The sequence below is a fragment of the Tursiops truncatus genome, chromosome 5 (assembly GCF_011762595.2).
Source record: "Tursiops truncatus isolate mTurTru1 chromosome 5, mTurTru1.mat.Y, whole genome shotgun sequence".
Taxonomy (NCBI): domain Eukaryota; kingdom Metazoa; phylum Chordata; class Mammalia; order Artiodactyla; family Delphinidae; genus Tursiops; species Tursiops truncatus.
The window spans coordinates 102,010,658-102,032,999 of NC_047038.1; the positions used below are offsets into that span (position 1 = coordinate 102,010,658).

General features: G+C 42.8%; 1 protein-coding gene across 10 annotated transcripts in view; it reads left to right on the forward strand.

Annotated features, from left to right (window-relative positions):
* AFF1 (ALF transcription elongation factor 1) overlaps positions 1-22,342 on the forward strand; it is a 206,793-nt gene that overhangs the window by 107,784 nt on the left and 76,667 nt on the right. For 6 of the 10 annotated variants that reach the window (XM_019926699.3, XM_019926691.3, XM_033857213.2 and 3 more), the window contains 2 exons: positions 7,133-7,256; positions 8,041-8,961. In XM_019926699.3, coding sequence (XP_019782258.1) covers positions 7,133-7,256; positions 8,041-8,961 — 1,045 coding nt within the window. The other 4 variants (XM_019926692.3, XM_019926696.3, XM_019926697.3 and 1 more) reach the window with 3 other exon arrangements.

The following is a 22,342-nucleotide window of genomic DNA, read 5'->3' on the forward strand; positions in this document are numbered from 1 at the left end:
AAAGTTGGACATTTTTTCATAAAGCCAATGTGCAAAATGTTCTCTGATCCCCGGATTGTAGGAGTAGAGAACATAGAAACAAAGGCCAGAAGATGGACTTAAAAAGTCAACAGGGGTGGCTTCCAAACTAAAAAAGTCACTTGCGTGACGAATAATCACCCAAGCCTGCTGTCCTTTTGCCTCTGTCACTTTGTGACGTATGTCTCCACTCTCTAATCCAGAGTTGCCTATCTTTTGTGAACAGACTTATGAGTTTTATGTTTTGCTTTATCCTTTGTACATTCAAACCAGAATGGCATAGTGCTGCTAAAACAGTGGAAAGACTCGTTCTTTTCGAGAATTAATGCACCCTGTCGATTTCAGGATTTACCCTGTCCTTCCTGCCAAATGTCTCTTGCATGCCCATGAAAATAACTACACAGGAGAAATTGCACTCTGTCCTCCGAGAGAGAATTTAACTTTTAAACTTGAGTCGGTCACATCCATCAGAGGAAGGTCTGTGCAAAGTGACCAGTCAAGGGTGATAAATGGGTAGTCAGCTGTGCACAGCCTGCCCTGTGGGCTGAGTTGCCATGGAAGCGCCTGGTGGCATTCGGGGATCCTGCATGACTAACCTAGATTAGCAGCAGGGCCCTTGGGCTCAGCCTGGGGAAGGTGCTTACAGCCAGATGATAGCAGAGCCAGCACGCCCCCCCACATCCCAAGCCCAACTTGGGCCTTCCTTCCCCTCCTTCCACATAGGCTCTTTCCTTTTCTGGTGCAGGGGAAAGAGAAAAAGGGGGATCACTCTCACTAATCCTTACAGAGCTGTGATTTCTTCATTTTATCTCAATGCTCTAATGCATGGGCCCAAGGAGAAGCATTTGAAAAGTGGGAGTAAATGTGCCCTGACAGGCCCCAGCATGGGGTTGACCAGACGACTGCATTCAGGGGCTGACTGGGCAGTTCTGAATTCCTCAGGAGTTTCACCACCTCTCTGAAAGCGAGCGCACCCTGGCAGGTTTTAGCTTTCCAAGCTTTGTTCAGGCTCCCGTGATGCTGATGGAGAGTGGTGGAATTCCGTCTTTGAAAACATCTGTGGCGCAGCCCACCTTAGTAATGGCTTGTGAGTCTCATATGTCACTGCTCTCTCTCACCAGGCACTGGAAATTGAAGCCTGTGGTTTCCCCCATCGGTCTTTCTAGTTCACTTAATAATAATTAAAAAAAAAAATGTGGTAGAGGAGGTGGTTTGATGTATTTTGCAGAAATCTTTCCGAGGCATCGGTGTTGAAACTTGCAGATGGTGGACAGTAGTATATGATCCAAAAGCAAGAACCTGCCTACTGCAAAGTAAAGTTATTCCCTATCTAAAAGTATTTTTGCACACTTTTGGTGGAACGTATGGATGTCTGCTGGGTGGTCCGAGTTTGCACCCGCCCCCCCTCCCTGGGGGGGGCACGTCAGCACGTGGACTTGTTTTTGAATGCAGCCAGCTGCTTCACATCACCATGTGACTTGTCCACCACCCCCCCCCTCCCCCAGGTGGGGACTCCTGGGCTGACCAGAAAGCTGGCACTGAGGCCCTAGGAACATAGCCTAGGTCAGCCAGCCAGAAGTTAATGGGAGTGGAGCCCAGTATGGGCATATAATGGCTACTTTAGTGCAAGTTTATTTATAGCCTGTTCTTGAAAGAAATTAACGTGAAGAGCCCCTTAGCACATTAGAGATGACTTGTGAATCTAGAGGTTATTTTGGGGTCAGTGACCTTAAATCTGTAAACTTAAAAAAGGCTCTAACATAAGAATTGTAGCACAGCTTTTATAATTTGAAGAGCAACTTCATGCTGTCATGCCCCTCCCCTCCCACCCCCCACTCCCACCCCCAGTTAAGAGGGCCTTCTGGTGGGTCCATGGGCAGGGACAGACCTGTATGGATACATTTAAGGGAACATGTGTTTTATGACTCTGAGATGCTCTGCTGGCAGGGATAATACCTGAATTGTCGATGTGTACCTCTTTGAGACTAAGGGATTATAAGCAATTATGAGTGATTGTAAATTAGCACATTTTAGCATGCCTTCTTTGTTTGCTCTATTTAATATAGCCTGAAAGCTTTACTAGCCACCGAACTGTGACTCAGAACGGAAGCTTTGGTGTCAGGCGGCTTGCACTTGAATTTTCAGGTCTACCATTTAATAGCAAGTTGATCACTGAGCCTTATTTTTTTTCACCCGGGAAACGGGATTAATCATCTCCCTCTCACAGAGTAGTTGTGAATATTAAATAGGAGGCTGATGTGATTTGCCTAAAGCTGTCCCCACTGATTTGCAGGTGCCAAGTGGGGGCTGTCCTTGGCTCTGCTGCTCTCATAATTGCTATTGTTTCTTGGTAAGCCTAAAGCGATCCATACAGCCCCCAAAGACTGTGCTCTCTTGTACTCTTCAGAACCACCTAGAAACTTGTTTAACATTCAAATATCAGGTGCCACATCTGATTGAATCAGAAACCCTGGGGGCAGGTCTCTATGATCTGTGTTTGAACAAGTCCTCCCGGTGCTTCGATGCTCACTGAAGTTTGAGAACCTCTTATCTAATGCAAAGAGCCATGTAGAAATCAGTGAAGGAGAACTTGTACAGTCGTCCCTTGGTACCTGCAGGGGACTGGTTCCAGGACTGCTGCTGACATCAAAATCCGTGGATGTTCAAGTCCCTCATATGAAATGGCCTAGTATGGTCCTTCCAAGTCTGTGAGTTCCACATCTCCAGACATGGAGGGTCAACTGTAACTCACTCTCTGTGAACAGTGACAAAGTCTGACAAGCCTGATGTTGGGGTGAGGTTATCCTGTGAGAGCAGGAATGCTTTTTTTCCTTCATACCAGAGGAAAAACTGCCACCTTTAATTAAGAGAAGTGGTTGTCAACTTGTAATTATTCAAAGGTAATTACAGAGTTTACGAATCACGTAGGACATTTACTGCTTCCTAAAGTCCCCTCATTTAAAATTCTTCCATCCACCCCCTCCTTGCTTGCACCTTGGTTTAAAAACAACAGTGGTGTGTAAGAGGCTGAACAATGGTTTACTCATGCTACTAATTGTGTTAATGTTTTTAAAATGTTTTTCCTGATTTCAAAATGGAACCAAGAAAAAGATCATGAAAAAATTTGCCTGATACTTTAACAAACCATTCCTTAAGCCATTGTAAACTTAATAATAAGTAAAAGCCAAATAAACCAGAAAGCTGCCCAGTATGACCGGCAAAACCCTGTTAGTTGCAAGGAGAAGGTAGACAGCCTAGAAGAATGAGGGCTCACAGCTTATCCTATGTCATCATCCTGGGGCTTGGACTGGTCACTTCCTGTTTCTTCTGCCGCCTTCTGCCCTGCCCAGGGGCCTTGGTGAGTGAGACCCAAGAGGGAGTTGCCCAGCAGACAGTGTGGGTGAAAGTGAGTTTCTCTCACCAAGTTTAGGCCTCATAAAACTCATCCTACCAGTGACACTTGTGATATCTTTTCCTCACCTCACTATTTTTGGGTTTCTCAATTGAAGGGTGATGGTGAATAAGAAAAAAAAATACACTCAAAGCTCATCTCAGAATTGGTATAATATTACATATGTCTGCCAGTGAAATCTGGGTGTGGCTTTTAAACTTTTTTTTTTTTTTTAAACTAATGAAGTCAGATCTTTAATTAAGCAGAATCCTTAATTTAGTAGAATTCCTGCCCGGTAGGAGGCCTGTGCCTCAAGTTTTGAATCCCAAAGCAGTAAGCCAGTGTTGGGAATTTCGTAAAATTGGGTTCTTCTCATTATTTTTGTAGCAGCTTTGATTATTTTGGAATAAAAATCTAGAAGTGTGCTAAAGCCTAACTGATGCTGAGACAAGGCCGAGCTGATCGATTTAGAAATACTTTAGTAATTTTAAAACCACTGTAGCTTTTCTTAAATGTGTGGGCAGTTGACAGGAAAGTTAAGCAAGGACCCCGAGCAGCCTGATAGTTGAGATGCTACTGTTACACACACTCGCTTTTCAGTCTGGGACTGAGAATTTTGCCATTTGGGGTGCCCTTTCTGAGGGAAAGGTAGCGATTACTTGGAAGTGGGCAGAACTCTGCCTCTTAAAGCAGAGCCATAGGCCAGGAACATTCAGCAAGCAGTCAAGCTATAGAAACTCCATTGACATAACCAGCAGGAACAGACAAGGGAGAACTCCCTTTGTGGTGAGACTAGCAGAGCAGACACCCTTGCAAAGCAGCTTCCCCTTCTATGTGCATCCTGTGTGGGCTGTCTGTACCAGGTAGCTTTGCAAAAGAGAAGCTTGGGAGTTCAAGTTGCTTAGAGGACGGTTGCATGCCCTACCCCTCCCTGCAAACAAAGTGGCTGTGAAGCAAGTTTGAAGGGAAAAAATTATTTCCTGATCAACCCTCTTTTTTGACTCCCATGGTTGGATGTTAATGTTACACATTGCGTGTGTGTGTGTTTTGAGCCAACAAGAATTACCAAAATTGGGGCTTCCCTGGTGGTGCAGTAGTTAAGAATCCACCTGCCAATGCAGGGCATGCGTGTTCTAGACCTGGTCCATGAAGATCAGACGTGCCGTGGAGCAACTAAGCCTGTGCGCCACAACTACTGAGCCTGCGCTCTGGAGCCTGCGAGCGACAACTACTGAGCCTGTGAGCCACAACTAGTGAAGCCCACGTGCCTAGAGCCTGTGCTCCGCAACAAGAGAAGCCAGTGCAATGAGAAGCTCTTGTACCGCAATGAAGAGTAGCCCACACTCGCCACAACTAGAGAAAGCCCACGTGCAGAACGAAAACCCAACGCAGCCAAAAATAAATAAATTAAAAAACAAAAAGAATTACCAAAATCATAAAACAATTGAAAGGAATTCTTGAGTGATCAACAGGTCCAGTGTGCTGCTGTCAACTAGAAATAAGTCTGTGTGAAATGTGTGAGTTTCAGACTTCTTAAAGAAGACTTCATAAGCCAGTTTCTGTTTTAGTTTTTCCTAAGTGTTTTTAGTATGTTGACTAACATAAATGTTCACTTTGCTGTTCTCTTAAAATCTGATATCAAGATACCCGTCATCTAGGAAAAGTTTTTGCTATGGTGATCTAAACAGATAATTCTTTACTACATCCCAGTGAATTCAACAGGGTAGCTTAGCCTCCTGCACACACACACACACACACACCTCCCCGCTTCCCACAACCTGTGGATTGAAGGGCTATGGAAATAGCAGACATTCATTTTTTAGATGATTATAATTTTTAAAAAACTGTTTTTGCACACCATGTCTTTCAGAGTTAAATTAAAAAATTACAGGTGATATACTGTAAGCATAGTGGCTGTTTTTAAATTAAAAAACATTTACTGTTTAGCTTCTATGCAAAGTACCATGCTTTAGCACCAGGAGGCAGAAAAATATGAGAGGTTCTATTATGATGGGCTTGACATTTAAGGTGAAAGGGGAGAAGGGGAGAGAACCAATCAGTATATTAAGTCAGGTGGATTTGAGAAAGTCTTTAGAGTGGGTGAAATTGGAATCACTCCCGATCTTCGCTGGTAGCTGAAAATTGGGGATAGGAGTATGTGGTTGAGAGAGACGGAGAGGAAATTCCGTGCGATTAGACTGAAAGCATCGAAGTCCAGGATATCACCGAGAAGCAGGGAGTGGTCTGGCATGACTGAAATACAGAGGTGGTTTGAGGGAGTTTTGTAGGTAAACTGGTCCTGGAAGAATGGTTATCTTTCAGTAAAAGGGGGGTCTGGGGTGGGGGTGGGTTAGAGCAAGAGGCTGCCCTTTACCAGGTGTGTTTGGGGAATGGACATGACTGTTAGGTAGAATGCATATGGTAGGCCTGCAGGGAGACAGGAAGGTAATTTCTAGGGTAGGTCTGTGCTAGATTATGGGGGAATTTTAATGCCAAAGCAAGGGTTGAGAGTTTATTCTGCAGTAGCAAAGAGCCATTGAATGCTGATTATTTTAAAATACGGATGGTGACATGAGAACCAGAGCCTTAGATCGGATTTCTCTCCTTGAGAAGGCTAAATTAGAGGGACAAGATGTGGAGGCAGGGAGACCAGTAAGTAGGCTCTTGTCAGAGGAAGTCAGAGAAATTCTGAGAGGGCCTAGGTGCCGGGAAAGGGGTGGGGGAGCGTGTCTGACATCAGGGCTAGAATTTCTAAGGTACATAGAGCCTTGGAGAAACAGTTGAATATTTTCCAATTTATTCACATAATGTTGGGGGGAAAGATTCAATAGATACTCTAAAGCAAGTCTATGAGGACAAAAATCTTAATAGTTCTTATTTTCATTATTGTTACATATCACATGTCGGGGTTGGGAGGGCGTGGCCCGAGTTGCTGACCTAAGGCAAGCCCACTTTTGGTTTGCATGCTAAAACTGCACTCTTTTGGGTTTCCAGCTTCGTGATTTGTTTGCCAGTAGATGCATTTTTAACCCCTTTGGTGCCGGGGCTGATGAGTTAGGATACATTTTTATGTGGTTTAAGTAGTGCAATCAGTTTATAGTTTCTCAGTAGGTAGAGCTGACGTCTAAAATTGGATTTTCCCATCCTTGACATTTGAAATGAGAAATAAAAGTTATCTTTTCAGGTTTACATGTCAAGACTCTTCCAGTAGAGTAGGCTGAGAATAAAGTAAATGCTGTTTTGGGTGCCTGGTAATCTTTTAATTATGAAATAAGCCTTTGGATTTTAATCTTCCAAAATATAAAATACTGATCCAGGAAAACAGCCTTTTTAAAGTTCACATCCTGCTGACTCCGTCAGATGAAAAGCGTCCACCTCTACCCTGTATTTCGCAAGGCGAAAGTAAAAATATCATTAATCTTGTCTCAGTCCCACCACTGACTATAAAAGACTCTTCCATTTGGAGTCAGTCCTGAGCCATGAAGCCAGTAGCCCAGAGTGAACGCTTAGTTTTCCAGAACCAGGACCCGAAGCTGGAGGGTCGCGGCCAGCTGACTGAGGCCTTAATCTAGGAGTGGGACGAGGGACTTGGGTTTTCTTTAAACCAGCTCCCTTGTCATAGAGGCTTCCTGAGCTGTCCTTGCCTCCCTCACACGTGTACGTATGCACAGCAAAGCTTGGATACTGATAAACTTTGTTTTTGTTCTTTTGTGGCATCTGAAGCAGCTTGTACAATGAAGACAGAAACCTGCTTCGAATTAGAGAGAAGGAAAGACGCAACCAGGAAGCTCACCAAGAGAAAGAGGCATTTTCTGAAAAGATTCCCCTTTTTGGAGAGCCCTACAAGGTAATTTCTTTCTTTCTTTTTTTTTTTTTTTAAATTTATTTATTTTATTTATTTTTGGCTACATTGGGTTCTTCGTTGCTGCGCGGGCTTTCTCTAGTTGGGGCGAGCAGGGGCTACTCTTCGTTGCGGTGTGCGGGCTTCTCATTGCAGTGGCTTGTCTTGTTGCGGAGCATGGGCTCTAGGCGCGTGGGCTTCAGTAGTTGCAGCACGCGGGCTCAGTAGTTGTGGCGTGTGGGCTCTAGAGCACAGGCTCAGTAGTTGTAGCGCACGGGCTTAGTTGCTTCCGCAGCATGTGGGATCTTCCCTGACCATGGCTGGAACCCGTGTCCCCTGCATTGGCAGGTGGATTCTTAACCACAGCACCACCAGGGAAGTCCTACAAGGTAATTTCTTGAATATGAGAAAGTCTGATTTGTCACCATATTTGACTTCATGATGAAAGTGAGTTTGAACAAGGGTCACACTTGTGAAAATAAGACAACTTATCCTAGAGATCGTTTTTGAAAACAAAATATGAAAATCTTCTGAACCTCGGTAAGTCAAAATTACCAAAGTTTGTGGTTTTCTTTTGTAATGTTCGTCTCCTGTATTTAGTAATATTTGTCCGTGGCAGGCTTCTCAGCAGGGGAATTGAGTCGAAATTGCATGTTAAATTCGATGTTACACATTAAATTGAGGTGTTTCTTTTCTAATGGCATTATGTAACATGGTTTACTAAACAATGGTTTTCCTCCCCCTCTTTTTCCCCCTCAATATCTAACTCTGCTGTCTTTTCTTTTTTTAGACAGAAAAAGGTGATGAGCTATCCAGTCGAATACAGAACATGCTGGGAAACTATGAAGAGGTGAAGGAGTTCCTTAGTACCAAGTCCCACCCTCAACGCTTGGATGCTTCTGAAAATAGGTTGGGAAAGCCAAGATACCCCTCATTTCCTGAGAAGGGGAGCAGCATTCCATCTCACTCCTTCCACACTAGTGTCCACCACCAGCCTATTAATACTCCTGCCTCTGGACCACTTCCTATTGGTACCATTAGCCACAACCCAAAGATGGCGCAGCCAAGAATGGAACCAATGCCAGGTCTCCATGTCAAAAGCTATGGCCCACCGGACACCCAGCACATGACCCAAGATCGCCTTGGTCAGGAGGGGTACAGCTCTAGTCATCACAAAAAGGGTGACCGCAGGGCTGATGGAGACCACTGTGCTTCAATGACAGACTCAGCTCCAGAGAGGGAGCTTTCTCCTTTGTTCTCTTTGCCTTCCCCAGTCCCCCCTTTGTCACCTGTACATTCCAACCAGCAGACTCTTCCCAGGACGCAAGGAAGCAACAAGGGTCACAGCAGTAACAGTAACAATAAAGGCTACTGTCCGGCCAAGTCTCCCAAGGACCTACCGGTAAAGATCCATGATAAAGAGACCCTTCAAGACAGTTCAGTAGCAGTTGCCAGCCTTGGGGTAGCCCCTCCCCAGCCACCTTCTCAGACTTTCCCCCCACCCCCCCTCCCCTCAAAAAGCCTTGCAATGCAGCAGAAGCCCACAGCTTATGTCCGGCCCATGGATGGTCAAGATCAGGCTCCTAGTGAGTCTCCTGAACTGAAACCACTGCCAGAGGACTACCGACAACAGAGTTTCGAAAAAACAGACTTAAAAGTGCCTGCCAAAGCCAAGCTCACTAAGCTGAAAATGCCTTCTCAGTCAGTCGAGGTGAGTGGACGTTCGTATCTGAGGCAATTCCAGTGTGAAGAAAGATTTGAGGTGGAAGTTTCTGGAGGTTTAGGGGCAGGGGTGTCAGTAGCCTTTGTTCAGGAAGATTCCTTTCTGGCTTTAGGATCTTGTTGACCCACAAGAAACTCAGGTCTGAAGTGAATTACTGATGACAGATATTGAAATGTGATTTGTAGAAAGTTAAAAAATCTTTTTATTGAGCCATGATTTACATACAGTAAAATATAGAGACGGGAAGAGGATAGTTTGCTCTGTTTTGAAAAATGGATACACCTGAAAAATGGATACACCTATACAACCCACAACCCAATTGAGGCAGAGGACATTTCTAGCATGAGAGTTTCAGGAAGGTTTTGAGCTGTCTTTGATTTTTGGGGGCTTTGGGGAACACTGACTTCTTTAAAGACACTGTAAAGAAAAAAATTTTTTTTGGTTAATACTTCCTCAGCCCCAGTTAGTTTTTCCTGAGATCCAAACCATAAAAAAGTGAAAACAATAGGTCAAAATGTTGGAGGAGTATTAATTTTTAAAGATTTGTCCCCTATAAATTATAAGAAACTGTGAAACTGAATTTCTGTTCTAATATATTTTATTTACCACCTACAAAAGAAGAGTGGAGGTGTGATGACATCTCATTTGAGAGAGTCACAAATATAGAATGTTATTCAACTGTGGCTTTTTCAAGTAAACAACATACTTTATCTTTTTAAACAAAGGAAAAATTCCTTTTTCTGCTCCTTTGACAAATGGCAACGTGGTGTTTGAATGAGAAGAATCAGAGCACACATTCTATCACTGAAATTCTAAATTAACACCGGTTACTCAAATTCAGATTTGTAGTGCAAAGTGAAATGTTTGAAGTGAATTTATTTTAGCGCTTATCTGTTAAGGTAAAGTCTGTGGTTGAGTTACATCAATTGTATAAACATTCTAATTTGCATATCCAGTCCTCAAAGACTTGTATGTGCACCCAGATACCAGCTTTACATCAGTTTTACATAGTGCTAGAAGGCAAAATTCCTTAAGGTTTAAAAAAAGAAAGAAAAAAAAAATTCCAGGATCCATAGCTGGAAAGATAACCCTTATCTTGAAGGAGGAAAATCTGTTCCTTTGTGGTGTCAGCTTTTGGTTTAGAAGAGGTTAGGGTTCTGTCCATAGTCAGCTGTTGAGCTGGAGTGTCTCTGGATGTCTTCAGAATGTGACTGGTTTGGAGGCTGAGGAAAAATTGGAAAGGAGTAAAGCACGTGGTAGAAATGACCAAGATGGCAGAACAATCCCTATAACCCCGTAAGCTATGCAGATTCACTGCAATGAGCCATTTATTGAACATTTTGTGCTCTGTTGGGTGGTAGGGGTAGGGAACAGAATGAAGGTGGAGAAGAATAAAGTGAGATCTTCCCACCTCCTATGGTCAGTCAGCCTACCTTATAATTCAGAAAGAACTTAATGGAATTTTCTTTATTTATCAAATAAGGTCTGTTATATTTTCCTAGTTTAAAAAGAAAAAAAAGGTAAGGGGACAATTTAACATGTTTTCTTTAAAAAGAAAACTAAGCAACTAAAAATTGCTTTAAAACAATTCTAAGACCAATTAGCAAATATTTGCATTGCCTACCAAATACCCAACCATATGTATAAGCACAGAGTGGGATGCCAGGGAAGTACTGGTCCCTGCCCCAGAGAGATGACAGTCTAGCGTGGAGATCAGCCTACACATGTGAAACAATCAGAGAACTGTCTGCTACTAGGTGCATAGAGAAAGTTTCAAACATCAGCCTTAAGACAGTGAACCCATGTAAATTCAGCCAACAGGTTTTCTGGTAGACCTTTTAGGTTAGAGGATCCCGGTTAACCTTTTGCTTTCCTGGTGAAAAAAAGATAAGGTGAGTTGAGATTTCTCCAGGGTTTTACAGCTCCTCAGATTTAATACATATTTCAAACATAGGACCACATTAGATGGTCCTTGCATATTTTCTGAGTGGACAGTTGAACAAAATCATTCATAGATGTGGTAAGAGAATGGGATTTTCTTGGCTTTTCTTGACCTGCTGTCAACAATTGAGTAGATGTAAACATTTCATCTTCGGCCTGTGTTTGCAGTCAACCTTCATTTTAACATGATGGCTCCCTCTGGCCTCTAATCAGTGTTCTGAGGCCAGTGGCAGCTGTGGTGCTAACTGCCTTGGAGCCCCTGGGTGGTGTTGGTGGCATGGGAGGATGGAGCTGAGGGGTCAGGCAGATGGAGGGCTCTGGGCAAAGAACTTGTAATGAAGGGGGAGTAAGTCTGGGAAACAGGGATATTGGTGCTTTCCGGCGAGCGTTTAGATTTGGTTTAGTAAGATCTCATGTTTCACAGACTTACCATTAATTTTCTGTTTGTAGACCCAATAAAATGGCTATTTTTTTAAGGTTTTAAAAACATGTAGGGGCTTACCTGGTGGCTCAGTGGTTAAGAATCCGCCTGCCAATGCAGGGGACATGGGTTCAAGCCCTCGTCCGGGAAGATCCCACATGCCACGGAGCAACTAAGCCCGTGCGCCACAACTACTGAGCCTGCGCTCTAGAGCCCGTGCTCCGCAACAGGAGAAGCCACCGCAATGAGAAGCCCGTGCACAGCAACGAAGACCCAGTGCAGCCAAAAATAAATAAATAAAATAAATAAATATATTTTTAAAAAAGCATTTTTAAAAAACCATGTAGATTGGATTTTAAAAATCTCAAATTAAAAAAAGTATATATATTTTTTTGGCTGTGTCGGGTCTTAGTTGTAGCACGTGGGATCTTTAGTTGTGGCATGCGGGCTCTTTATTAGTTGTCAGATTTTAATATTCTGGTGAGTCAAAGGAAAGCATAGAGGTGGGGGACAGCAAAAGTGGGGAATTAACCCCAGAGCAGGTAAATTCTGAATATAGAACCGGAATAGTAGCAATATCTTGGGCTGCTTGTGGCATTGGGGCAGAAGGATAGAGAATGCCAGGGTGGAAGGGGAAGTTGGCTGTTGGTAGAGCCATGGGAAGGGGCATGGGGATAGCTAAGTGGTTTTCCTTTATTTGCTGAATTTGTCCTAAGGCAAGTCGGAGGAGGTTTTCTTTCCTGGCATTCTGAGTGTGTGGGTTTTGTGGTTTGTTTCATTGCTCCCCTCCCCCACTGCTTCCATCAAACAGTATTTAAAAAAAATGGACCAAGATGGGAAAGTCATCTTGTCTGTCTGGCACTCCTTTATTCTCAAGCCACATACGTATGAGTTCCTTGCTATTTTCTGTCCTTTCACTTCATGGGAAACGCTTGGTTTGTGTATTTTAGTTGGTTCTCCTAAATAATGGTATTCCTTTCTGGGATAAGTGATGCTCACTGTTAACACTTAGTCTTTCCTAAAATCCTACAGGAAAAAAATTATCAAAAGGTCAACATTCTGACTAAATAGAGGCTAGAGCACACAGTGTGCACTGGATTTTTCTCTGGGCATGTTGGTTTTAGTTTTGTGTCAACTGGAAGATGTATAGCGTCTTGAAATGACCCATCTGAGGATATAACCAGGACTCCACGATCTCACATGGATGCCTTCCAGCTGTAGAGTTGCCACATCAGAGACCGAATTGCCCAAACGGAAGGCTGAGATTCCTTGTAGCTCTTTCTACCGGAAGTTAACAAATGGGAGTGAGAGGAAAACCAAGGCATCTCTGTGTGAGCGTTCCTGAGTGTGGACCCTGGACTGGAGTGGATGTGCTTAGAGGCAGATAGGCATTTTACTGAAAGGGAGAAATGGATTAAGTTGAGGTGGGCATATTAAATTGTATACTGGATTTAGAATATTAGAATTTTAAGGGTAAACCTACAGCCCTTTCATGTTGTAAATAAAGCCTAGAAAGGTGAGGTCACTTAATTTTGCTACAGTTTAGTTAGTAGCAGAGCCAGAGTTAGAATTCTCAGTTCTGTGATCTTTCTACCTCTGCTTGTTAAGTATGTATGGAGACCATAGGAGGATCTTGAGCATGGGAGTGATATATCTACTTTCTCTTTCTGAAAAAGATCATTCTGGCTCCTGGGTGGAGAATGGCTTGGAGGGGCAAGGGTGGCAGAAGTAGGGAGGCCAGCTAGGGGGTGGGAAATGACGATGGCTTGGCGTAGGATAATAGCAGTGGACATGGTGAGAAGTGGATAGATTCCAAATATATTGGGCAGGGGAGTAATAGGGCTTTGTGATTGACTGGAGGTGGGAGTGGGCCTGAGGTGCGAGGGAAAGTGAGGCATTAAGGAAGGTCCTACTGGAAAGGTGTGGATGGTGGGATGATACCTGCTCCTGAGATGGAGCTGACCTGGGTGGAACAGGTTTAGAGGGAAAACCAGGATGCTCTGGATGGATCACATACTAAGTTTGAGATGCTGTTATATATCCAGGTAGACATGACAAGTTGGCAGTCATCAGTAGTAGATCAGCCCAGGGAAAATGATGTTTGGATGTTTGTGGCGGGGTAAGAATCACAGGAGTGGAGATAAACGAAATGGAGCCAGCATTCAGTTAGCACACAGCACAAGTTAGTCAAGTCAGGAAAATAGGCAAGAGAGTAACAAACCACTCCAAGAAGAAGTCCGGGAAGGGGGTGTCTCAGCACAAGCAGCGGTCTGTCTAGCAACCGTCTCGGTCCAGCAGTGGTCTCGGGACAAGCTTGAGTGCGAAGTAGCCCTCTGCTTGGACAGAGCCTCCAGCAGTGCCCACGTGGAACAGCTCTCAGCAGGGGGAAATTGGGTCCTCCAGGGAAGAACCTTCAGTTGCTCAGCTCAGTGGGCTCATTTTAAGGAGTTTATCAGTGGGTGTAATGGTCTTACTCTAAGACATTCATAGTCCTATGGTAGACTTTTCAAAACAACTAATACAGAAGTTCACATTGGCCACTGGGACTCCATTTTGAACTACTTAACATAGCTTAAATCCTGTAAGTTTCACACAAGATGAGTAGAAATCATAACACAAAAGAAATCTCATCTTAATACTGGGAATAATAAATTTGGGCTGTGTTTGCCTGTGGTGGGTATTTAAAGCTTTGGGACCAGGCAGGTGTAGCTGAGAAGGCCCTAAACCAGGCCCTCCCTGGCTTAGCTTTACCTGTGGCAAGGGCAGGAGCGGGAAGAAATGGGGTCCTGCTGGGTCTTCAGAAGCAGAAATTGAAGATCATCTTGAAAACTTGAGAATCTGCTTATAAATTAGGGGAAGTTATAGGTTTCTGTTTTTTCACTTAGGGTTTGAAGTGTACGTGTAAATAATACAATTACCTTAATTTAAGCAAATAAGTCACTGGATCCTAGCAGAATTTACCGTCAATTTAAATTTGCTACTGCTTCTACTTCCTTATATGGCCCTACTCCATTGCCCTCCAGAGAAATCTGGCTTTCAGTCCTGATGGTTTCTGATTTCTGCAGAGCAATTGCTCTTTTCCTTGTGGCCTCTCATGACATGATTTGGGAACATTTTCTGATACCAAATCCTTCCACCTAATTTCCAAGACTCAGGTGTCACCTGCAGCTGTGAATTCATTGTTGGACTACTTTGACTCACGGCAACTCTTAAATGATGCCTTCCGTTCTCAATAAACTGCCAGCCTAATGGAGTGAAGTAATCCACAGTGGAAAACTGTGATAGTGATTCACTTTGCATTCATGTATGCAAACAATCTTTCCTACTTTCTTATTTAGCTTTCTTATCTTAAATCCTGAAACGAGGAACTTCCCCATTATGAAATGATCTAACCCTTCAAGAGGTGCACTTTCAGTGTGTCGGTGGTGTATATCCTGCTGATGAGTCACTCAAAATATAGTTAAGCTCCCTCTCTCCCATATATATCATCAGTTCAGCAACTTTTAACTAAAATTTTTAGAGTACCTACTGTATGGCAGGCCTAATGCTGGGGATGGGGGGTGGTTACAATGGCGGGGAAACCCCAGATGATTCCAGTCCTCTTGGACCTTAATTATCTAGTTAGAAACTGACTCTGTTTAAGTAACCACTCAGATCAATGTGTAAGAACTTTGGCAAGTTCTATAAAGGAATCTATAAACTATTATAAGATTAATAAAGGGGTGTTGTGGCTTAGAATGTAGGAGCTTAGGGAAGAATTCTCTGGGGAAGTATTGAGTGAGACCTGAATGGTGAGTAGAAGTGAAAAATGTGAGGGGTTGTCTGAGTCCATTCGGACTGCTATAACAAAGTACCACAGACTGCGTAGCTTGTATGCAACAGAAATTTATTTCTCACAGTTCTGGAGGCTGGATGTCCAAGATCAAGGCACCAGTATGGTCATGTTCTCGTGAGGACTCTCTTCAGAGTTCCCAGCCGGTGCCTTCCTGCTGTGTCCTTACATGGTGGGAGGGGCTAGGACTTTCTCTCTGGAACTTCTTTTATAAGGCATTAATCCCATTAGTGAGTGCTCTACCCTCATGACTTAAACATCTCCCAAAGGCCCCCACCTCTTACTGTCATCACCTTTGGGTTAGGTTTTCGGTCTGAATTTTGGGGACACATAAATATTCAGACTACAGTAGGTGTGTTAGAAGTTAAACAGCATCAGTATTCCAAGCAGAGGGAAAGTATATGCCAGTGGTTTATGCCACATGATATACAGAGACCATTATAAGTTTTCTTGGGTTCTAAACCCAGTACTGTAGGTCAAATGGAATTTGTGCATTCATTCTGTGCATTCATTTTGAAACTTGGTGGCAAGTCTGAATCACCTGGGGGAAGCCTGTTAAAAATACAAATGGTTAAAAATAAAAATTCCCAGGTCCCATCGTAGGAGATTGATTCAACAAGTATACAGGTGGGCTCAAGTACCTGTAGCTGATTCTCATGAGGTTTCTTCTAGAGCCTGGAAATGAAACTGTTCCAGAAGAGCTGATAACAGGCCACAAGGAGTTAGAGAAGGGCTAACTTTGCCCTCAGACAAAATGATCACCTGAATTGATGGGACTACTTGTCCTGAGCAGGACGTGAGAGAAGCCTCAGGGAAGAAATAAGAGAATAGGGCCCCCGGAACTACATACACTCTTCCTCTACAGCTCATGTTTTTTTTTTTTTTTTCTTCTTTGGGTCCCCAACATTTTCAAGCTCATGGGGAAAGTAAGATTCTGATACAGCCTTATCTAGCTTCTTCACTCAGTTATCTAAAAATGTTTTTATTGCAGTAGTTCTTTATTGGAAATTTAAGTTAGATTCCATGAGCTAGAGCTCAGGTAACTTGGGCAGACCTATGTGACTTAAATGTTTGTTGGGAAAATGATAGCAAGGTTTTCTGTGTGCACAGTTCCCTAACGATGTTGAGTGTCTGGGCAGAATACGTCCTATCTACAAGAAATAATGAATAGCAATAATCTGTATCTGCTTGGAGGATGGCTAAATTTTAGACCCCAAAATATCTAAATATAGAAGTTTAAAAATAGTGGCAAATGACTGACAGAAGTTTTAGAGCAGAAGTTGCAGGCAGCCTGAGGGCTAGACTGGCCCTGCAGACTATTTTGTTTTGCCTGTATAATGTGTTTTTCTTTTTTCTTTTTCTTTCTTTCTTTCTTTTTTTTTTTTGTCCTCCCTCTGAGCCAATATTTACAAACTGGAGAATTCTGGTGAAAAATCAGATTTTCAGTTTCACCAGCTAGAGCAGAGTAGATGCTGCCACCTTTAATTTCCTGATCCTGGCGAGTTTTTTTTGAGTTTGAAGAAACACTTTAAACTCTGAAGGAAACATTTTAAGTAATATAGGCAAAATATTTTTGGAAGAGCTCCAGAAATTGCTGGAAATGGGTTAGTGCAGAGAACAGAATTGTTTATAGAAGCAAGAAGAAAGCCTGCGATCGAACCTGGAACATCTTTTTGGGTGGTATTAATTGGAGTTGTTTTCCTTGTACGTTTTACTTTCCATTCCTTCTCAAAACGCCAGAAGTACATTTGGTACCAGGATAAGAAATTCCTGTTCCTCCTTGTTGTTTTCACACTTGAGATGTTTGTGGAGGGTTATTGGATCCCCCCTGGGTCCCTCATGCTGTGCCTCTGCCAGAATGGAGACATTCACCGCTTCAGAATCTTTCCAGGCTGTGCGCTCTCCCAGGCTCTCATGTGCCACCCGAGTCATTTTAGCTCCTCTCTAGATTAATTGTGTTTTATTCTCAGCCAACTGATAATCTTCAGGGACAGAAAACCAGATATTCCGAGGGGAGTCCTGCTGGCGACTGAGTTAGTGGTTTTGATTTGGGCTGTTTTGGTGGGGGCGGCCAATATGCATGAGATATTTCAGCCGAATTCTTTTTAAGAGAGGATTCTGGTTCATGTTAACATAACAAGTTTGTTTTTTTGTTTGTTTGTTTTTGGCCATGCATTTCTCCTCTCCATTTGCCAAGATCTATTTGAAAATCATTTTCCAAGGTTAACTCTGCGGCGTGTTCACATTTTCTAAGAACTTTCTAAGCAGTTAGTTTTACATTGATATTGTTCCTTTTTTAATTGTTGAAAGCCCTAGGTCGACCATTTTTCCCCCCTGCCAGATGTTCAGGGTCCACACACACCATTAGATTTCTCTTGAACTTCATTTTATTCCCTATTTAAGCTTGGCCTACTTTTTCTCTGCTTTTTTCCATCCCCCTAACCCTGTGGTAATTTGTCAAGCCCATTCTAATCTCCTTAATCCCTTTGGCTGAAAGGTTTTGAGGTTTAATGTTTTAATCTAGGGGCCTTAGTATTTAAGTAATTAGAGGTCCTATTTCTAGCTCTGTCCCTCAGATAAATCACCTTAGGGTTTTTTTGTTCCAATTTACAAAAAATAGAACTCCGAAAATTCATATTGGGCAAGATCGAAGCTTTGAACTGCACTGTATGAATTAAGAAAGGAAAGTAAATATTCTGTGCTATTCAGAGTCCCCGTACTCATTCTTACCAGCTCAGGCTTTATGGATTCTTTTCCTTGCAGCTCAATTTTTTAAATATTCTACCCCAAAGCAAACGTTTGCTATTGCATTTTAGAGAAGAAATTTTTAATAGAATTTCATGCTATAATTAGAGTGTATGTTACTTCCAACATTTTTTTCTCCTCATGCCTGAGAACATGTTAATTTGGGGAAAAAAAAAGTTTTTTCCTATTACCAAATAATCTGGACATTCTTACAAAATGTTAAAAAAAATCTTTCCTGTCAGGAAAAATTTAGTCATAGAAGGATTCACTTTTTGCATTCTAGGTTTCTGCCATTTTGGTCAACAATATTTGAACACCCACTAGATACAGAGGGGAGCTGATAGGAGAGAAAGACACTTGACAGTACATTTATTACATAGTGTAAAAAATACAAAGTATAATCAGTATGAAAAGGTAATATGGAACTACTAATTATAGTCATATAATGCTCACACTGTTCTCTAGTGCACTTTGTGATAGGAACTGTTCCAAATGCTTTATGTGAATCAACTTAATCCTCACAGCCATCCCAGGTGGTAAGCACTGTTACTGTGGCTGTTTTACTGAGAGATTTACAGAGGTGCAGAAAGATTCATTTGTTCAAGTTTACCCAGGCCTTAAGTGCTGGATCTGGAATCCATATCCAAGTAGTTTGGCTCCAATCCATGCCCTTAACTATGACACCTACATTATATTGCCTTTCATTTTTTTTTACAGTTGACTTTGGAAGCACTTTGGTTGGGTATTGACGAAAATGCATTCCAGGCTAAAGGATTGAGAGAAAAGACATAGAGGCAAGAAACGGTGCAAGATTTAGTAGGGGTAGCTGGGCCTTTGGTTCAAGGAGATCTGGTAGAGGCAAAGGAACTTGACCTCACTGTGTTGTCAGTTTATCCTTCTGTGGGGCTGCTGGATGCAGAGTCATCCATATGAAGTGCTTAAAACAGTACTGGGTACATAGGAAGAGCTCAGTAGGTGGTGGTAGGAGTGATTAGAGTTAAAATTTGAGCTGGGCTTTAAGGAACAAGGTAGGGCTATCAAAATGAGCAGGTAGAGTTGCTGAGGAGACAGGAAGACCCGAAACAGGCTCCCGTGTATTGGAGTACCCTTGAGCATGTGGGTGGGATCAGATCAAAGGGATCACGAATGCCCAGTTACGATGTTCTAGGTGAATAAAGCCCTAAACATTTGATTTTCAAGTGTTAGACAAATGAAGAGCCTAGGGAAAGAAAGCATTTGCTTGGGGGTTGTTGAACTTTTAAAAACTGGTTTGCCAAGGTGAGGAGCCACCGACCGCCCTTCCCATCCCTGCCTGATGGCACAGGGGCATCCTGCTCACCCCTGAAGAGCAGCTTTCCCATAGTTTGGCAACCCCTGGTGTAAATATTTCATTTTATAAAAGCTTATGCTCTCGGAAATACTTTACTGCCTCCCCCCAATACATCCCCCCCCCCTTTTAATTCCCAAAGCACTTGCTTATTCCCTCTTGATTGTCACAGCAACCTCGTGAGTTAGGCAGGGCAGTTGGCACGAATCACCATTTTACATGCCATGGAACTGAGTCTCTAAGAAGTTTAATGATTTAAGTTCATAAGTGGTAGAGCTGGGGGCACGAAACCAGGACCCTTAACTTCTAGTTCCAGTAGTCTTTCTGCCACACAGTGTGTTTTCTGTGGAGTCATAACCCTTTGAGTAACACTTTTTTTTTTTTTTTTTGCGGTACGCAGGCCTCTCACTGTTGTGGCCTCTCCTGTTGCGGAGCACAGGCTCCGGATGCGCAGGCTCAGCGGCCATGGCTCACGGGCCCAGCCGCTCCACGGCATGTGGGATCCTCCCGGACCAGGGCACGAACCCGTGTCCCCTGCATCGGCAGGCGGACTCTCAACCACTGCGCCACCAGGGAAGCCCTCCAGTTGCTTTCTTGTCTCTCCAGGCTTGGGTTGTGACCCTCCTGCCCATGTCTCCCACCCCCTCTGCTGTCACCCAGGCCCTTTAGCGAGGATTTTCCCCTGTGCTCCTGGTGCCCACACCTCCAGTCTCAGCACTTCTCCTTGGCATTGTCCTCTGTGTGTTTCTCCAGGTGGGAAATGCTTTGAGGGTGGGGTCATTTGTCTCACACTTGTTGGTCCTTTGTGTATAGCACAGGTGAGGACTGGGGAAAACGGGGCTATTTCTTGCACTGTGCTCAGCTTGAGAGTTCTTACCCTGTTCACTTTGATCTGGAGTCTGAAAGATAACCTCTAATAAATGTTGGAGCAGAGGGGGAAAACTATTTGATGTGAGACTGAATCTTCTATTTTAGGACACTTAGATGGGAAGAAGCCACTAAATTCAATAATTTTTTAGAGGAATTGTTTGACTTACCATTTTCAGCCTATTTATTTCCCAGGTAATTTTAGGTATTGTTATGTGTGGATTTGAAAATAAGCAACATAATCTTATTACTAGGTGTTCTCAGTAGAGTTCCAGCCTTAAATTGCTGTGCTTTTCAGTACTGAGTTTAGAGATTAATCAGGTGGTTTTATGTACTATAAGAGTTGGAAAGTAATGGTTTTTTATGTATCTGTCGTGTATATAGGTGTTTTCGTCTGTACTGAATAAGACACCAGATTTCCTTTAGTATATGGGACGAAGTGAGACAGTATCATTGACATATATACCCTACCAAATGTAAAATAGATAGCTAGTGGGAAGCTGCTGCATAGCACAGGAAGATCAGGTCGGTGCTTTGTGATGACCTAGACGGGTGGGATAGGGAGGGTGGGAGGGAGTCTCAAGAGAGAGTGGGTATGGGGATATATGTATACATATAGCTGATTCACTTTGTTGCACAGCAGAAACTTAACACAACATTGTAAAGCATTTATACTCCAATAAAGGTGTGAAAAAAAATAAAAGAAATATATAAGTGGTACTTACATTAAAATTGCTGTTAGTCTCAAAGGATTCTCAATTTTGAATATTTTGCCATTGAGTGATTCACATTTTTGGGAATGAGCCAGCCATTTTGGGTAGAGGCAGTAGCTCCTCTAGACCACTTGGGTATCATTAATTGGTATCCTAGTAACTTAAGAATTATTGACCCTGAAAATGCCCAACTGGCAGCCTGGGTTTAATTTTCTGGTAAGATTAATTATCTTGCAGTAAAGGGTAAAACAGAGACACCAGGGTCCTTTATGTCCCTTATGTTCTCTCAAGATTCCAGTGAATTAGTTGCTAAGACGAGGGAAAACACTGGTGGTGTTGTTCTGAACCTAATTGAGTCCTTTATTATGTTATGACTCACCTATAGTTCACAGATTTATTCCGTGCAAGTCATATAAAATAACTACACTGTGGTTTGTTTTGCTTCCTTGGTTCATGTTTCTCGCGATCTGTCAGGCCGCTGTTGCCAATCCCAGGCTTTGGCAGGAGCCCGTGCAGCAAAGAGGAGACCATCCCAGGTCGGCAGTGAGTCTGCCTCATGCTTTGTTCCCTCAGGCAGGCGTGCTTTTCACCATCTCTTGGAGGGAACTGAAGATGTTCATTCTGTATGTGGGGCTATGTTCCACATAAAAAGAGACCTTTCTCTTCAAAATGGGTGTGTTTCCCAATCTCTTGTTCCCTCCTTTGGGAGAGAAGGAAGCTTTAAAGTCAGTGCTGGAGGGCGCTCACGTGGAGATGTCTTGTATGGTGTGTTGATTGAGTTGCAACATCTGAAAATTAGTAAGATTTCACACTGAAATCTGGATTTTGATTCTTTTTTTTCTTAAAATGCTGGAAGCATTGGCAACGTAGGACTTGTATTCCTGAAGAACAGCAGTTGGCTTGCCCCAGCCCTCCTGCGCCCCTCCTGTCACTTGCCTGGGCCCTGTGAGTGAGAAGTACAGAATCGATTCTCTGTCCTTGTGATTATGCCTCGCTCTGGGCAAATCCAAGAGATGAGAACCCAGACGTGCAAAAGACATATCTTTTCAGAAAGGTTTATACTGCAGCATGTTTAATGGCATCTAATTAAACTAAAAAGCGTTGATTTTCAAACTTTAAATGAAATTATATAAAGTAGGTCCTACTTGGTTTCTTTATCTTTTTGCCCTTGTTTCCAAATGTGAAGATGTTTTCCTATAAACCTTTAAATGTGTGATTTAGACACTTGTTCATATTTTAGTTAAAGAAAAAAACCCACAAGGTTATTAGCCTACTTGACAACTGCCCCACCTTTTTAACATCTTTTTTTTTTTTTAAGGTTTTTGCTGCTTCCAGAAACAGTGGAACATGGATTCTTATCCTCCTTGTCACCAAGTAGAAATGTGCTCGGTTAGTTTTTTTTTCTGTGTGTGACAAGGGAGTGGATAGTCACTATGCCCTTTTCTACTCTAAAATATTATGGTTCTTTTTTAAAAAAGAGTTTGAATTCTAGCAATTGAACTGTGATGCTGTTTCCTATACCA